General features: G+C 36.6%; 1 protein-coding gene across 1 annotated transcript in view; it reads left to right on the top strand.

The window, feature by feature from the left end:
* LOC121498881 (ubiquitin-conjugating enzyme E2 variant 2) overlaps positions 1-12443 on the top strand; it is a 46058-nt gene extending 33615 nt beyond the window's left edge. Inside the window, exon 4 of the mRNA XM_041769232.1 lies at positions 9081-12443. Coding sequence (XP_041625166.1) covers positions 9081-9227 — 147 coding nt within the window. The 3' untranslated portion in view covers positions 9228-12443. The remainder of the gene's footprint in view (positions 1-9080) is intronic.
* Positions 12444-17529: the final 5086 nt, after the last annotated feature.

The raw sequence follows: 17529 nt of genomic DNA, 5'->3' as shown, positions 1-17529 counted from the left end.
CCTTGCCACTAAGTGAATGTTGACCATCATCTCTTGTCTTGCAGCAGTCTCTGATTCTGCTGTTTTACCTCCTCCAATCTTTCCAGAGCAAGGATCCAGAAGGATCTTTCTAAAATACAAATTGTGCCGTGTCACTTCTCTGCTTTAATATCCTTTAATGACTTCAGCCATGTTGTACATGCTTTTTGCCTTGGCTCACTGGGACTCACAGGGTACACACTGCTCCACGCACCTTTCATTTTACCTCAGGACCATAGCACTGTCTGTTTCTATCTGGACATGTCCCCCACTCAGGCTAATCCTTTCAGACGCTTCATTTCTCAAAGTAAATGTCACTTCCTCAGAGAAGTCCTTCCTGATTCTCTAATCTGGATTTTGTCCCTTTTTTGACTCTGATGTTTTCCTTTGTAGCAGTTACTATAAATTTATTACCATTTTTCTCTTTGTTTCATTTTTTTCCCCAAGATTTGTTATTTGAGAGAGAGAGAGAGAGAGAACGAACACCGGGGAGAGGAACAGGAGAGGGAGAAGCAGACTCTCTGTTGAGCAGGGAGCCGGACATGGGGCTTGATCCCAGGACCCTGGGATCATGACCTGAGGTCAAGGCAGATGCTTAACCAACTGAGCCACCCAGGCGTCCTCATTTTTGGTGTTTTTAAAAGAAATATTTTTAACATAGACAAAGTTTAGAAAATGATATAACTAACATCTCCTATTTTCCCTTGTCAAATCTTAGCATGTTGGTCTTGTTTGTAATGGTCCTAATTTTTTTTTTAATTTTTTTTTTTAAAGAAAGATTGTATTATAAATGGTTAATCTGTGTACCTTTCCCCAGTTTCCCCTTCCACTTTCCTCAGAGGTAGTCTCATCTTGAATTTGGTGTTTATTATTTCTGAGCATGGTTATTTAACTTTTACTACACATGTGTGTATATACCTCTGTACTGTATCACTTTTATCAGTGATTTTTTAGCTTCATCCATGTTGAGTCATTTAAATTAGATTGTTCCTTTTTATTGTTCAGTATTCTATTTTTCACCTGGTTGGCATTTAGGCTGTTTTCAGTTTTCATTGAAAAGATTTCTACTGTGGACATTCTTATTATACATGTATTTTTTTTTAAGATTTTATTTATTTATTCATGAGAGACACAAGGAGAGAGAGAGAGGCAGAGACATAGGCAGAAGGAGAAGCAGGCTCCATGCAGGGAGCCTGATGTGGGACTTGATCCCGGACCTCAGGATCACACCCTGGGCCGAAGGCTGATGCTCAACCACTGAACCACCCAGGCGTTCCTATACATGTATTCTTTTACTCTGGGGCAGTGCTGCTCAAGACTTGGGTGTTTGTTGATTAGCTTGTTGTTTCCAATATGTTGTAGATCAGTACTTTAAAAAAATATATATTTTATTTATTTAAGAGAGGGAGCACAAGCAGGGGGAGAGGCAGAGGAAGAAGCAGACTCCCTGCTGATCAAGGAGCCCAGTTCACACTGGCTCCAGCCCAGGCCTCTGGCATCATGATTTTAGCTGAAGGCAATTGCTAAACCAACTGAGCCACCCAGGCACCCTTATTTGTAAATTCAAGTACAATAAAAATTACTAAGAAAATCAAAGAAAAAAGATAAAATACAAACTCAGATTCTTTAAATAAAAATTTCTCTGTCAAATTATCATAGACACTTCTGTGTTTATCTTGTGGCGCACCAGCAAAAAATTAGTTCAAGGCCTAGCTCCACTCCGTGGAACATACTTTGAGGAGCACTGCTCCAGTGCATACACCTTCAAGTGGAATGTCTGCTGAGGTTTGAGGCTTGCCCATAGTTTGATCGAGTATTGCCAGCGTACTCTCCACAGGATTGTATCCATGCCTGTCCTACTAGCTGTGTGTAACAGTATCCTGTGCTCATATACTCTCACCAACACTTCATGTTGTCAGTCTGGAATGGGGATTTTTTTTTAAATTTTTTATTTATTTATGATAGTCACACAGAGAGAGAGAGGCAGAGACACAGGCAGAGGGAGAAGCAGGCTCCATGCACCAGGAGCCCGATGTGGGATTCGATCCCAGGTCTCCAGGATTGCACCCTGGGCCAAAGGCAGGCGCCAAACTGCTGCGCCACCCAGGGATCCCTGGAATGGGGATTTGAAAACAGAAAGGGGGCAGCCCCGGTGGCTCAGCGGTTTAGCGCCGTCTGCAGCCCGGGGTGTGATCCTGGAGATCCGGGATCGGGTCCCATGTCAGGCTTCCTGCATGGAGCCTGCTTCTCCCTCTGCCTGTGTCTCTGCCTCTCTCTCGCTCTGAATAAATAAATCTTTAAAGAAAAATGAAAACAGAGAAAGGAATGATACTGATTTTAATGATTAGAGTGTAGATGTGTGAAGTAGGGTGAATATGCTGGACATCAGTTTTTGTCTTGATTGATATTTAAGAATTTAAAGTATTACTTTCATAGCTGATAGTCAGAATTTCACATTGACCATTGGTGATATGCTAGGATAATTTTATATATTTTGAGGTTATTTAGATACTTGATAAATTATGCCTGTTGCTTTAGTAATTTTGTTTATATTTAATATAGCTAGGCAAAATTACTCCTTGTGGGTGGTTAGCACTGTCAAGTGTCAGTTCTTTATGCTGTGAGGTCTCAAGTTTTGGAGGTTGTTGTATATTATAGAATGATAAGATGCAGATTTGTTCTGACATGATATTTATTTTCCCATGCTCTTTTCTCTCTCCTCTCCTTCATTTTTTTCCCCCAGTTTTTTTTTTTTTTTTGTGTGTGTGTGTGTGTGTACTCTGTTGGTATTTCACAGGATTTGCAATCACTTATGTTTATTTAACTATCGTGTAACTTTATAGCTGGAAGTGTTTGTTTCTGCTTTGGAAAGAGATTGGTATTTTCTCCACTTGTAAACTCTTGTTCACTAATGGAGTCTACTTAAAATAGGCTAAGGGCTTGCTCCTCCGTAAGTTAAAGCATTGAAGTAAGCACTTTAAGTACATCTTAATATTATAATATTCTTATTATTGTTTCATTTACTTGTAAGAGAATTATTTAAAAATTATCTTTTCTATTTTAAGCAGTTTATTGTGATACAGTTTACATACCATACAATTTACATACCAGCTACAGTTCATTCGAAGTGCATATAATTCAGTGTTTTTTAGTATTTACAGGGTTATGGGTACATTACCACAATCTAGTTTTAGAACAGTTTTGTCCCTCTCAAAGGAAATCCCGTACCGATTAGTTTAGTTGTCCCTTTCTACCCCACCTTCCCATATCCTAAACAACCACTAATCTTTCTGTCCTTATAGATTTGCCTCTTCTGGACTTTTCATTTAAATGGAGTCATATAATATATTATTTTTGGGACTAGCTTTTTTAACTTAATATTTTCAGGGTTCATTCATGTTTTAGCATATATCAGTATTTTATTACTTTTTATTGATGAATAATAATTCCATTACGTGGATATAACATATTTTGTTTATCCATTTATCATTTGACAGACATTTGGGTTTTTCTGCTTTTAGCTTATCATGAATATTGCTACTGTGAACATTTGTGTGCAGGGTTATATGGGCAAATATTTTCATTTCTCTTAGATGTATACCTAGGAGTAGTATTGCTGGGTCATATGGTGACTGACATTCAGTTGTATGTTTAACTTTTTGAGGTACGGCTAGACTTTTTCAAAGTGGACATAACATTTTGCATTTTTTCCAGTAGTATATATATTGAGAGATATTTGGCTTCTTATTATTGAGCTGTAAGAGTTCTTTATATATAGAACAAGAGTCCGTTATCAGATATATGATTTGCAAGTATTTTTTCCCATTCTGTGGATTGTCTGTTTTTTTTTTTTTTTTTAAGATTTTATTTATTTATTCATGAGAGACACAATGAGAGAGAGAGGCACAGACACAGGCAGAGGGAGAAGCAGGCTCCATGCAGGGAGCCCAACATGGGACTCGATTCCGGGTCTCTAGGATCACACCCTGGGCCGAAGGTGGCGCTAAACTGCTGAGCAACCCCGGTTGCCCTTGTCTGTGCTTTCTTGAGCGTGTGATTTGCAATGCAAAATTTTAAGTTTTGGATGTAGGCAACTTATCTACTTTTTATTTTGTTGAATGTACTTTAGGCATTAGATATTTAAGAAATTATTGCCAAATCCCCTGTCATGAAGATTTACTCCTGTTTTCTTAGAGGTTTTTAAAAATAGCTTAAGCTCTTAATTTAGGTCTATGATCCATTTTGAGTTAATCTTCGTGTGTAATGTAAGGACTCAACTTCATTCCTTTGTATGTGGCTATCCAGTTGTCCCAATACCATTTATTGAAGAGATTATCCTTTTCCCATTGTGTGTTTTCCTGGCACCTTTGTCAAAAGATTAGTTGATCACATATGCATGGATTTACTTTTCTGTTCTTAGTTGTAGTCCATTGGTCCGATGTCATCCATCCTTATGTAAGAACCACCCTTCTTGATTACTTACCTTTAGAGTAAGTTTTAAAATTGGAAAAGCTGGGGATCCCTGGGTGGCTCAGCGATTTAACTCCTGCCTTCAGCCCAGGGTGTGATCCTGGAGTCACGGGATCGAGTCCCACATCAGGCTCCCTGCATGGAGCCTGCTTCTCCCTCTGTCTGTGTCTCTGCTTCTCTCTCTGTCTCTCTCGTGAATGAATAAATAAAATCTTAAAAAAAAAAATTGGAAAAGCTTCGTTTTTTTTCTTTTTTTCTTTCTTTCTTTTTTTTTTTTTCAGAGACAATATTTATTTTGTTAAAGTCAAGCAGGATGATGTGTTGAGAGGTAAGTGGTTAAGTGTCAAGCATGAAATATGTACACATTTTCCACAGTGGATGGCAGGATAAAAGCCACAGGCAATGCCTCTGACTGAAACCTTGCTATATAGAGCATTCCAGAGCTGAGTTATGACAGAGGAGGGGAGTCAGCCATCACCTAAGAATGCCAAGGGCAGAGCATTAGCACCAGATCATGTCATATGCAATAATATAGCTAAATACAAAGTTATGTACATTGACTCACTGAAATCTTTGGGTCCCCACTAACCAGACGTTTAAGAGGCAAACGGGATGGGCACAAGACACGTATGATGACATGTGCTTTGCTGAAAGGGTACTAGAGCACTATATATTGCTATGTGTAAAGAGAGTCCTCAAAAGACCTCAGAAGGCTGGATCCAGACACATAAATTCTATTATTCACATTTTACATATCGATCATCAAAATGATTCACAATACTGTATTTGAGGGGAAAGAATCACAGATATAAGCTTTGTCTAAATTAAAAGCAAACTACACTCACATCACTATGGTTGTACCCCTAAGGGAGAACGATGGAGGTCTGTGGACAGCCGGCTTCACCTTTCTGAAGTGACCAGTTTTCATAGCAAGGGACTATACCAGGAGGGAAGGAGGACACTTCATTGGCAGGATGGGGTATTTTTCAAGTCAGATAGAAATAGCTTAATTTAAGAGGAATGAAAATTTGTGAAAAGGCATTTATCTTTTTGGCATGGCTGGGTTGCCAATGCAGTGTTTATTGCCTGCATTACTGAAGCTTGCCAGTTGGGACCCCTCTCGGGTGCACAGACATCCATGCTGTGGCTCAGGAGTCCAGCTCACCCTCTCTGGCTCAGGAAATATAGACATTAGTCAGTTAAGACATTCATGTGCGCGTGTTTTTTGGTAAGGCAATGGTCACTGCTGACAAAGGGACATCTCCCTACCTGTTGGAAAACTTTTGTGGGAATAGGGGGAAATGAGCATCTAAACGATCCCTCCATCAAACAAATGTCTGGATAGCAGCTCAATATGAATTCATCCAAGGGGTTCCTCCTGCCATTTACCAGGCATTGAATCAGATGAGCATTTGTGAATGAGCATACATTAGGTCTGCAATGACGTAGATAAAAAATGAGTTATAACCAAGCCACTGGTGGTTGAATCTTCCCACATGCTTGTTTGCCATGCACATATCCTCTTTGCTGAAGTGCCAAGTTAAATCTCTTGCCCATGTTCTAACTGGGCTGTTCTCTTACTGTTGAGTTCTCAAAGTTCTTTATATGTTCTAGATCTAGATCCTTTGTCACATACGTGATTGGCAAATCTTCTCTCCCAGTCTGTGACTTGTCCACTGGAAACTGACAGCATGACAGTGTTTTCCTACTGCACAGACTCTCTTTAGAATCTTGGAATTTCAACTTCTTGGCAGAAGAAGATCAACTTTAGGGGTTGTCTAGTTCATAGGACCTCTGAAAAGCCAGAGGAAAGGTTCTTAAAAGCAAATGCATGGGACCCTTATAGCATGGTAGCAGATTTAAGGAGGCAAGAAGAGACAAGTAGCCAATTATCGTTAACCATATGATCCTGGAGACCCGGGATTGAGTCCCACGTCGGGCTCCCTGCATGGAGCCTGCTTCTCCCTCTGCCTGTGTCTCTGCCTCTCTCTCTCTGTGTGTGTGTCTCTCATGAATAAATAAATAAGATCTTTTTTAAAAAAAAAAAAAGTGTTCTGGGAGAAAAGTAATTTTGGAAACACGTCATTGGTCTCGTGAAACAGTCTAGCAAGCACATAACACTACTGGACCCATGATTAACCAAGTCATTTCCCTCTGCAGGAAAAACATACCTTGAGCCATGATGTCAGTACTAAAGCTGTTTGTTCTGTGGGTGTGTTTTAAAGCATGCATACTGTCTTTCAGTGGCGGTTTTAAATGAGTGACTCCAACATGCAGGTTATTCATTTCACAGCAGGGTTTTTAACTACTCGGAAACTATTCACTTTTCCTAAATGTTAATAAATTATCCCATCATCATCATTTTTGCTGCTGGACAATGAATGAGGGACAACAAACATTCCACACCACTGGATGAAGAGGGAAAAAATGTGGCAGCCCATGCTTTGTATGAATCAGAGTAAGATGTGCACTAGGGCTTCCCATCTCACGCACCCCACCCAGCGGGGCTGCTTCCTGAGTGATTGGTTCAGGACGTGAAAATGGGAGGAAGGGCAGACCTAGCAGTGACTATAACCACTCGCATGCATGGCGTGAGCGGAGCTCACAGTCTAGACTGTGGGGAGTCGCTATCCACCAGAGCCCAGTGCCAGCTTTGTTTTTTTTCATACTGTTTTGGCTATTCTGGATTCCTTGTTTCCATATGAATTTTAGGATAACCTTGTTCATTTCTACAAAAACAAAAAAATGCCAGGCAACTGAAATTTTGATAGGGACTTTATTAAATCTGTAGACCACTTTGAAGGAGTGTTTTCATACTATAATATTGGGTCTTCTAATCTATGTATAGCAGATGTCTTTCCAAAAAAAAAAAAAAGTGATGTCTTTCCTTTAATTTTTTAAAAAGATTTTATTTATTTATTCTGAGACACACACACACACACACACACACACACAGGCAGACACAGGCAGAGGGAGAAGCCGGCTCCATGCAGGGAGCCTGACTGACACGGGACTCGATCCTTGGTCTCCAGGATCACACCCTGGGCCAAAGGCAGCGCTAAACCACTGAGCCACCCAGGCTGCCCTCTTTCCATTTATTTAGATCTGAGTTTTCAGTGATATTTTACAGTTTTCCTTAGATCAGTCCTATACTTCTTTTATTAAATTTATACCTATGCATTTTATTCTTAACCAGTTATAAATAGCATTGTTTTCTTAATTTTATTTTCAGATTGTTTATTTTAAGTATACAGACAGGGTTTTTATAAATTGATTCTGTATCCTGCAGCTTTACTCTGTTTATTAGCTCTTAAGCTTTTCTATATACAAGATCATGTCATCTGCAAAGGGAGATTGATCTATTCGTTCTTTTTTAGTCTGATGCATCTTATTTCATTTTCTTGCCTGATTGCCTCCAGTACAATGTTGACTAGCAGTGATAATTGAGTATGATATTAGCTGTAGGTTTTTATAGATGCCCCTTATCAGGCTGAGGAAGTTCCCTTCTATACCTTGTTTGTTAAGTGTTTTTTTTATCATGAAAAGTTGGGTTTTTATCAAATGCCCTTTTGTGTTGAAATAATTTTGGTTTTATTCTCTATTCTGTTAATATGGTGTATTATAATGACTGACTTTTAAAATGATCCAAACTTACAGTTCTAGGGTAAATTCCACTTGGTTGTAATTTTTTTTATATGTTTCTCAAGGTCAGCCACAAGTGGGAGTTTATCAAGTCTTTTGTGAGCCCTTATATGTATGGTCTTCAAGGTTGCCAGGAATATGTGGAACTTTTCAAAACCCCTGTGGACATCTAATTTCCCAATTTTTCCTCTGAAATATTTTGATCACCTTCCTGTTTGTAATGTCTCTCCAGGCAGCAGAGATGTCCAAACAATTGACACTGATTATTTTTTGACAAATGCCTGGGTGGGTCTGGGTGGGAGGAGGAATAGGTAGTACTCAGTGGGTAAATTTTGAGGTTAAAGAAAAAACCCTGTGAATGGGGTTTTCCAGGAAACTGCCAGACAGGTCAAGTGATAATCAGTTACCTGGGGATAAGGCTTTGAAGGAACTGCAGTCTAATTCTGTCAGTCTTCTACAATGGAAGGTTAGTTTATTATAGTGCAAAGAAGACACTGGCAAGAAGAATCCAAAAGCAGAGATCAGGTTCACAGCTTTTTCCTAAGTCCCATTCAAGATAATTGATCAGATTCTGGGTAGTGGCATTGGAAATGGAGAGGAACTTTCAGACCATATCATCAAGAAGGAATTGGAAAATATATTTACAGTATAGTTATTTAATGTAATGTTTGTTTATTTCTGATGTCCAAAGTTCACTACATGTTTATTAAAAGATACAGAAAAGCACACACACATAAAAGACACAGTTTTAGGAAATACCTGTTACAGAAGGACTCTTTCCTAAGTATGATAGCATTGTTTTGTTTTGTATAGTTTCATAATGTTCTTTTTCGTGAAAGTAGAGCCAGGCTATGAATTTTAAAAGCATTTATTATTAAAGTATGTTTAATAAATTGATGCCATAGTACTTTAAACCTTGTAGTTAATTTTGCTTTTTTCCTCCATTTCAGGTGGATGCACGGAGCATACCAGTGTTAGCTAAATGGCAAAATTCATATAGCATTAAAGTTGTACTTCAAGAGCTAAGACGTCTAATGATGTCCAAAGAAAATATGAAGCTTCCACAGCCACCAGAAGGACAAACATACAACAATTAATTTTAGTGGATCTCAAACTTGTCTTAAATCAACAACCTTCTACTCATGTTAATGTCTTGATTAAATATTACAATGCAGAATACCCACACATTAAGTAAAAGAATTCCAGCTGGTAAACATGACCTGGACATTTGTAGAAATATATTTAATATATGTACACCATTATGTTTTCAGGTTTCAGGAGGAAAAATGCAGCACAATATTTTTTTCTCTTGTTAAGGCACTGTCATTTAAGCATAAACCTGGAGTACTCAAAATAGAATTCAGGTTTACAAGATGAAAGCATGGAGAGAAGAGTCAGATGCTGTGGAAGCATGTGTGTTTCTGAAAAGTTAAAAAAATCTCAAGAAGGAAAAACAGAAATGGCATGCTTTATCCATCTTGCTTAGTGAAAGAGCTTCAGTTGAAATTGTCTAAAGTAGCAGGTACAATGAATATTGTCACAAATTGTGTTAATTTTTGAAGCGGTGTGGGTGCTGACTACTAGTAGTATCAAAAATATGTTCAGGATTGTTTTGATACCTGTATTTATAATAAAAACATGTGGGGAGGTCGATGAATTTCTGTTAAAAGCCGTTCCTGTGTGTTACATGTAACAGACATGGTAAATATTTGTTTACAGTCTTTGTTTGACAAACCATGCATTTAAGTGAAATCAACAAAAAGGAAATAGGTGTATGGATATGTGATTCTGAGATTAAAGTTAGTCTTAAAATGTAAATAAAATGTGGAATGTGTCCTCAGAAACTGTGCCATTTCTATTATATTGATGTGGTATTATGTACACTACCTTGCTGAGGTAGCAAAAATTGGAATTATTATAGCTATTCATCTGTAAACACCTTTTATTATTATCCTGTTTTGTATACTTCTTGTGAATTGGAATTTGCCGAGTATTTCAGAGAACAAATTACTTAAGTAGTTTAATTTGTTCTTTGGAGAAAGAGGAATCCCAGGTATTGTATTTTGAATTTGAGTTTACCAGAAATACTAAAAAATGTGTGAATTCTAGCAGATTTTGTAGAATTATCAATTGCAAATTATCCAAATACACATTCCATTTTTTTCTTTGTAACCTTTTTCTTCTTTAGTTTCTGTGACATTTCTTCCCCTTATGCTTCTTATACTTACTAATTGGGATTAATTTTATCCAGTTTCAGTAATTCCGAATTGAAAGCTCATTTATGTTTGCCTTAACCAAAAATGACTCAAGGCTTTAAATTGCAGTTTTTCATTTCAAAGCACTGGGTATACTACTTTGTTAAAAATACTCTTTTATGAATTCATTGAAGAAAATAGAAAGGTGGTTAGGTAACAAGGACGAATTTCTCAGATGCCCTGACGTTTTATATCAAGTCATTCACAGTTAAAGCTCTGAGCTGCTTTTTCTTGGTCAGTAATACATGAAAGTCAGTGATAGTTGTCTAAATTTACTAATTTCAACATGGCTATTTTTAATTTTCAAAGATGTTTAAAATGCTTTCAAATGACATGTAGAAAATATACACAAATTAGTGCATGTGTAATTTATTAAAGTAGGTTCTTAAAATTTTTAAATGGTTGAGGATTAATTTGAATTACAATGACTTCATAGGTAAGACCATTACTGGTCTAAATCAGTCTAACAATTTCTTTTCCACTTTGGAAGTGTGTCTTGTCATACACTGTAGCTAATAACCATTTGAATGTTAAATTATATTGGTGAGCTGAGAATCTGGCTACCTTGATCTTTTGTCCTCTTTCCTTTACCGGTGTCCACTATTGTGAAGGGTTTTTTCCCCCCAAGCATATATTGTTGGCCTGAGGATGTTTATTCTCCGTTTGGTTTTTGGGACTATGTATCTCTGCAGAAATCTGCATGCCAATTAGACAGTATCCAAAGCAGAATCCATTTTGCATGTCACAATCAAGATCTACATGGCAATCTAAGACATACTGGTTGATTATAGAAGGAGCTAATGTAAAGCCGCTCTTACTTATAGTAACATTTCTAAGACCGCATTTTTGAAGCAGTTTTTCCTTTGTTTTCTAAAATGGCTAAGGTTATAGGTGTGTGTGGTATTAAATGAACTGTAAAATTGCCTTTGAAATTTGTTTAAAAGGCTAGCAGTTGCGACCCTAGGGGATGATCAACAAATTTAATAAAGATTACAAAAAATGAAATTCTTGTCCTACTAGGTCAATGTTCTGCTTTAATTAAAACTTTTAGTTACTAGTTTTCAGAATTGCTGATTTTACCATATTTTTTCTAATATTTTTAAATGATGGCATTTTATGGGTCAAGTGTTACTTTTCAGAATTTTGGAACATAAACATTTGTAAGGATAGTGGTATAGGAGTCTTGTGGGTGTAATACAGATGAAATTTTAATTTCAGATTATCTTTTTAAAAGAATTTATCACTTCAATTTGAATAAGTGCTTGGAGAATACATTAGTTTTATAGTGGTTTATTAGTCTGGATTATTTAATGCCAATTCATTGATTTAAATGTTTCACACTATATTTTTATTGGTATATACATGTGAAATTAATATTGTTTTGAAAATTAGGAGACAGCTGGAAAATACTAGTACATTATCCTTAATAGATTTGGTGTGTATGGCTTTGGGCGGTTCTGGTAGGTACAGCATATGATTACAGACTTTGGTCAAAACTATGTTAACCCTTTTAATGAGCACATGACTGTGTTCTTACTTGCAGTTTAAAGAATATAAGTACTAATTATGAAGTCTAGTATAATGAATAATGGGATTTGGGAGGTATTTAAGGAATGTTTTACCCTGATTTCATTTTAGAAGTATATTTTTTAGACTTTGTGTAGAATCATGGTATTGTCTATTACTGGGAAGGATCTAGAAGGCACAGATTTTACTTTTCCAATAAGTATCAATGTAATTTCCAGTATCAGTTTGATTAATTTTTCATTATTTTCACAAAAAGATTTCAGTTCTCACTATTTTGGAAAGTATATGTATTTTGTATATAAAATAGAAACATTTTAGAAAGGAATGGATGCAGTGTATTAGAGAATTGTTAAGAGCATTGGCAGTTTATTCCCACCCAGTACTGTGTTTACTAAAAAGCAGGAAATGTATGGAAATATCTTTTATGCTAAAGATAATATGCCTTATAAAAGTTACATTAAGAGTGGATGGAAATCTTACCATAGTTGACACTGAAAATGTTATTTTAAAAGTATATTGGAACATTGAAAAGATATATGCATTTTCTGAAGAGAAAATTTTGGAGGTATTTAGTGATACAGAAAATGACATCAAAACCATCATTTTGTAGAATAAGGGAGTTTTGGGGAACACATGGAATACGTGATTAAAGAAAAAAATCAGTGGATGTGAAGAGGTTGCTGTGGTATTTACATCCATGATTGGATATTCTCATCAAAAAGAGTTAATTTGCCATGTAGTTTATGAAAGACTGACCCATGAGTTTTTAGGCAAGTTCATTAAGAAAAGAACAATCAAAGCCAGATAGATCTCACTTAACACAGATTCCAGGAATCCTTTTGTCTAAGATGAATAACTGACCAAATACCACGTAAGGTTTGTACAGTGATCCATTTGCTGTCGAATGTAGACTTAATGTGAATTCTTTTATCTTAACCATGTTCAGTAACGAGCAGCTGTTTATCTGGAAGTTTTTGCAGTGAAGAAATATGAAAATGAAGTTAATATTTTATTCCCAAAGGAAAGACTAATAGTTGGCACTAAGAATTCACTAGTAATGAGAGACCTATACTCAGTAAAGAAGCAAATCACTGAGTTGAGAGTAAAAGTTTAGTTTTTTTGTTCAGTGCAGTAGTTGGATAATTTTTAAAAATACTTTGTTCAAAGATTATTAGGAAGCACTAACAATTGAGTGTATATTCTTCATGTAGTTTAATTGCTTTTCTTTTCTTTTTTTTTAAACAATAGATAACAGTAACCTGGAGAAATTACAATATAATGTGAAGTAAGATTTTAACAGGATATCCTCATATTAAAATATAGTAAAATTTGTTATGATAATTAATGTTTTTTTGGGGGGGGTCCAAGGACGTCTCCTCTTACAGTCAACAAGCATGGTAATTGTAATTGCTTTATTATACAAAGGTGGGATGAATTGTAGTTTAGCAGCCTTTAGGAGACGAAAAATAGTAGATTTTCTTCAGAGTTGATAACTGACTAAATGTTTTACTCCTTTTCAAGCCATGTTGGCCAAGTAATGATTGTCAGATGTCTAGATTATTATCATAAATTATCTTTCTATTGCTATAATTTTAAAAAGCCAGGTAATTTAAAGTGGGTGATAGACAAATTTAAAGTGAGTGATAGACTTTTCTTCATTAATTACAATACTCAAGTGAAAATAATCGAGTACACAAGAAAAGTAAAATGCCTAAATGCCTACATTTCTTAATCTTGAGTAATGTATGGTCTTCTCTAAGGAGAAAAATAGTACTTGTGGACTCACTGTTTTGAATTATATTTGTTAAAACATTGTTTAATGCATAAAACTGTACTAATGTTGTATAAACTTATGCTCTTGGGCCTTTATAAAATTATAAAGTAAATTACATTCAACTACAGAGTAATTAAAATGTAAAATAATTTAGAATTGAGGATGTTTTATTTAATCTGCTTGAAATGTAAATGTTGATGTTGTCTCTTTTGGCTTTTTTTCCCCTGTCTATACTGTGGTGTGCTGCTGGATCTCAAATTTTCTAACCTTTTTTCTCCTGACAGACTGCTACAGAAACATAGTTGCTATGTTATCTGACCTTTGGTGTAAATATAAGTCTTTATTAAGTCCATTACTGTTATTTTCTATTAGCCAGATGGATCTCGCAAAGAACTAAAACTCCTGAGTCTTTGTTCCGCTTTGAGACCACAATTGTCTTAAACCCTTGATTATAAGAAGTACAGTGGTACTCACTTTGCTGTCATTGTGGTCCTGAATAGGAATAAAAATTATTTACAATTAGTGATGATAGGTAACTTGATATATTGATAACATTTTAATTTAGGGTAACAGTTTTTCCTTTTATAAAATTTTAAATTTAAGTAAGTTAACATATAGTATAGTATTAGTTTCTAGGGTAACACATTTTAACCAATGAAGTTAAGCTAAATGATGCGATCCCCAAGCTCAGTGGTAAGGGGTGCTAAATACATTTATTGGTTTAGAATATAAACAGCAGTAAAATGCAGTTTTACTCCTCTCTGTTTTGACTACTGTGCCATTATTCCCTGATGAATCTCCCTTTCCATCACCCATGGTCACCTCTCTTCTTGTGACCAGTTCTCTTCTGTTGAGTGGATTTTCCTTTTAACTCCTTCAGGCACTTTTAATTTTCTTCTCTCCATCACTCTGGATGTGATTCCCCTCCATCCTCTTGCTTTGACATCAACATTAACCATGAATTTGAAGAATACTCTTGGGAGGTTGCTTCACCAGCTTGAATCACTTGGTATGCTCTGATTCCTTCCTGCCACATGCAAAGTGTTCCTCCTCTGTTAATATTTGTAATCCTGTTTCCTTCCTAACTTCTTTACAACTCTGATTGTAGATCTTTTTATCAACCTGTCGCTTTTGTCCTTGGCCTCGTGTTGATGTTTTGGCTTTAACTGCTGAGAGTTGATGTTCAAGTAGCTAATTACGGTGGTCATGATCATCACAATAAAAGTTGTAAAGTTACTTATAAATGGATTTTAATAATTATTTGAACTTTAAAACATACTTCCAAAGTATATTTTTTGAAATGAAAAATAAAAAATTGGATGTTTTCTTAATTGAGATGCTTTAAGATTATTAAAAATACCACCTTTTGAAAACAAGTGTATTTGGCTACAAAGAAATGTCAGAATTATTTATTTGGATTAAAAATTGTTGGAATCATGACTACCAGAAATGAGGTAACTTTTTGTCATGAAAACTTTACTGAGTTGTGTTTGCCAAACACATTGGGATACTTGTTTTTAAGACCTCTCTGTTAAATCCTTGTGAAGTGCTACTAATAAGTTATAGAATATAGATGATAATTTTGAGGTTATATATAAATATAAGTTATGGTCAATTCTTGGTTATTGAATGCGTGAACATGTTAGGAGGAAGGGCACTCCTTTAGAGAGCCTAAGCGCCCATGAGCAATAAGGTTCTTTTTTTTTTTTTTTTAAAGATTTTATTTTATTTATTCATGAGAGACACAGAGAGAGGAGAGGCAGAGAAACAGGCAGAGGAAGAAGCAGGCTCCATGCAGGGAGCCCGACGGGACTTGATCCCTGGTCTCCAGGATCACACCCCAGGCTGAAGGCGGAGCTAAACCGCTGAGCCACTGGCGCTGCCCGAGCAATAAGGTTCTAAGGTGAACAGGATAGTAATATTGAGAAATGAAGTAGAGCAGCAGTAGAGAGGAAGCTTGTGCAAATCCTGGGGCGAATACTATTTTGCCACATGCCCTATGACTTTGGGCCAGTTAGCTTCTGTAATCTTCACTTCCTTCTGTAAGGTCCGTGTTTACCCAGAGTTGTGGTTTCATGAAATATTGTTTTTAGTTACAGTCTGATACAGAGTGATCAGTAAATGGTAGCATTTAAAAATGTTATTAATCTAAGCATTAAATCTTATGTTAATATGCATTTATATCAAGTCTGTACTGTGGAAAGTGTAAGCTGATTTTTTAAGAGGTTATATGAGGTTATGTAGGCTTCATTAACCTACTTGTGCATTCTAGATGAATTTAATTTCTGCTCGGTTGAAGGTAACAGATGGGCTTCTGGATATTAGTCCTGGCATGCCTGATACCCCGACATTGGCCAGAGGATCCCTTCCTCCTGTCCCGTAGCTGGTTGGGGTGGGCTGGCCTGGTTGTGATCCACCTTTAGATAGGCACAATTGTTTTGACACCAGCAGCAGGTCTTTACAATGAATTCCATTGGAAAGAGTTAACTTGTGCAAAAGAAAGCTTGGCGTAACTTGGTGAGAAGGCCCCACTATTCAACTACATTCCAATAGAAAATTTCATATATGCAACATATGTAAAGTGAATGGATATGCTGAGAAACATGATTAAAGGAAAAGGAGATTACATTTCAAACCTGCCTCTTCACTAATGATCTTCACTCTTGAATGTAGTCACATTGAAGTCACCTGAGTTATAGAACCTCCTCCCCCTGCAAAAAAGGCTACATGTAGTAAATGTCAATATGTGGTTCCTCCAAGGACATCTTTTCCTCTTACTCATCTTGCCTTACTGGAATTGTATAATGTAATTCCCAGGTAGGTTAAGGTCTCAGTAAATGTTTATTCATTTTTTAAAAATACTTTATTTATTCATGAGAGACACACAGAGAAAGAGGCAGAGACACAGGCAGAGGGAGAAGCAGGCTCCATGCAGGGAACCCGACGTGGGACTCAGTTCTGGGTCTCCAGGATCACGCCCTGGGCCGAAGGCAGCCCCAAACCGCTGAGCCACCCGGGATGCCCTGTTTAGTCAATTGGTTTTTATCTAGTCAAAGTTAAAATGTGGATTAGGTTAATAATATTTGCTCCTAATTCCCCTGCCAGGTGTTAAAAGACTGACTTTTAATACTGTCTTTACCACTAACAATCATCTGGTTTTGGTTAATTGATTTTATTTGGTTATATTAATTCATTAATTCAGCAAAAGCATATTAGGTCCATGCAGTTCACCAGCCATGTGTATACAGTGATGTCACACAGTGGTGTCACAAAGCATCTTACAGTCTACTGGGGCTTAGAGATAGGCAAATAGGCAATTTATTTAGTGACAAATACCAAGAGGTGAAGTGTTGGCCTTTGGGGGACATTAATCAGGAACATCTGTCTTGGGACTGAATTTCTAAGATTCTTGAACAGCTGCACATACTAGATTGATAGCATGTCTTAAGGAGAATTAGACGATACGTACATACTGATTTGCTTATCCTGGTCTTTGGTAAACTGAATTTTCAAGGGTTATATTGTCATTTAAGAATAACTTAGATTTTAGATAGCCCATGTATTCTCTGGAGTCCTTTCCTTACCCATGAAAAGGAAGTTGGAGTAAACAAGTTCTGAGATGCCCTCAGTGCCAAACGTGTTGATTTTTCAGTCATTTACAGTGTGTGCTTGAAGCCTTGCTGTCTTTGAGGGCACACAGAATCATGGTTTTATTTGCATGTAGTGTGCAGTCTGGAAAGAATTTAATATTAGTGGTATAGAACAGTGCTTCTCAAATTTTAATGTCATTTTGGGGGGTGTTGTTAAAATGCAGATTTAAATTATGTCTGGGATAGGCCCTAA

This window comes from Vulpes lagopus, chromosome 9 (genome assembly GCF_018345385.1).
Source record: "Vulpes lagopus strain Blue_001 chromosome 9, ASM1834538v1, whole genome shotgun sequence".
NCBI classification, from domain to species: Eukaryota; Metazoa; Chordata; class Mammalia; order Carnivora; family Canidae; genus Vulpes; species Vulpes lagopus.
Note: the sequence above shows the minus strand (reverse complement) of the source record. Positions and strands in the feature narration are given on the sequence as shown.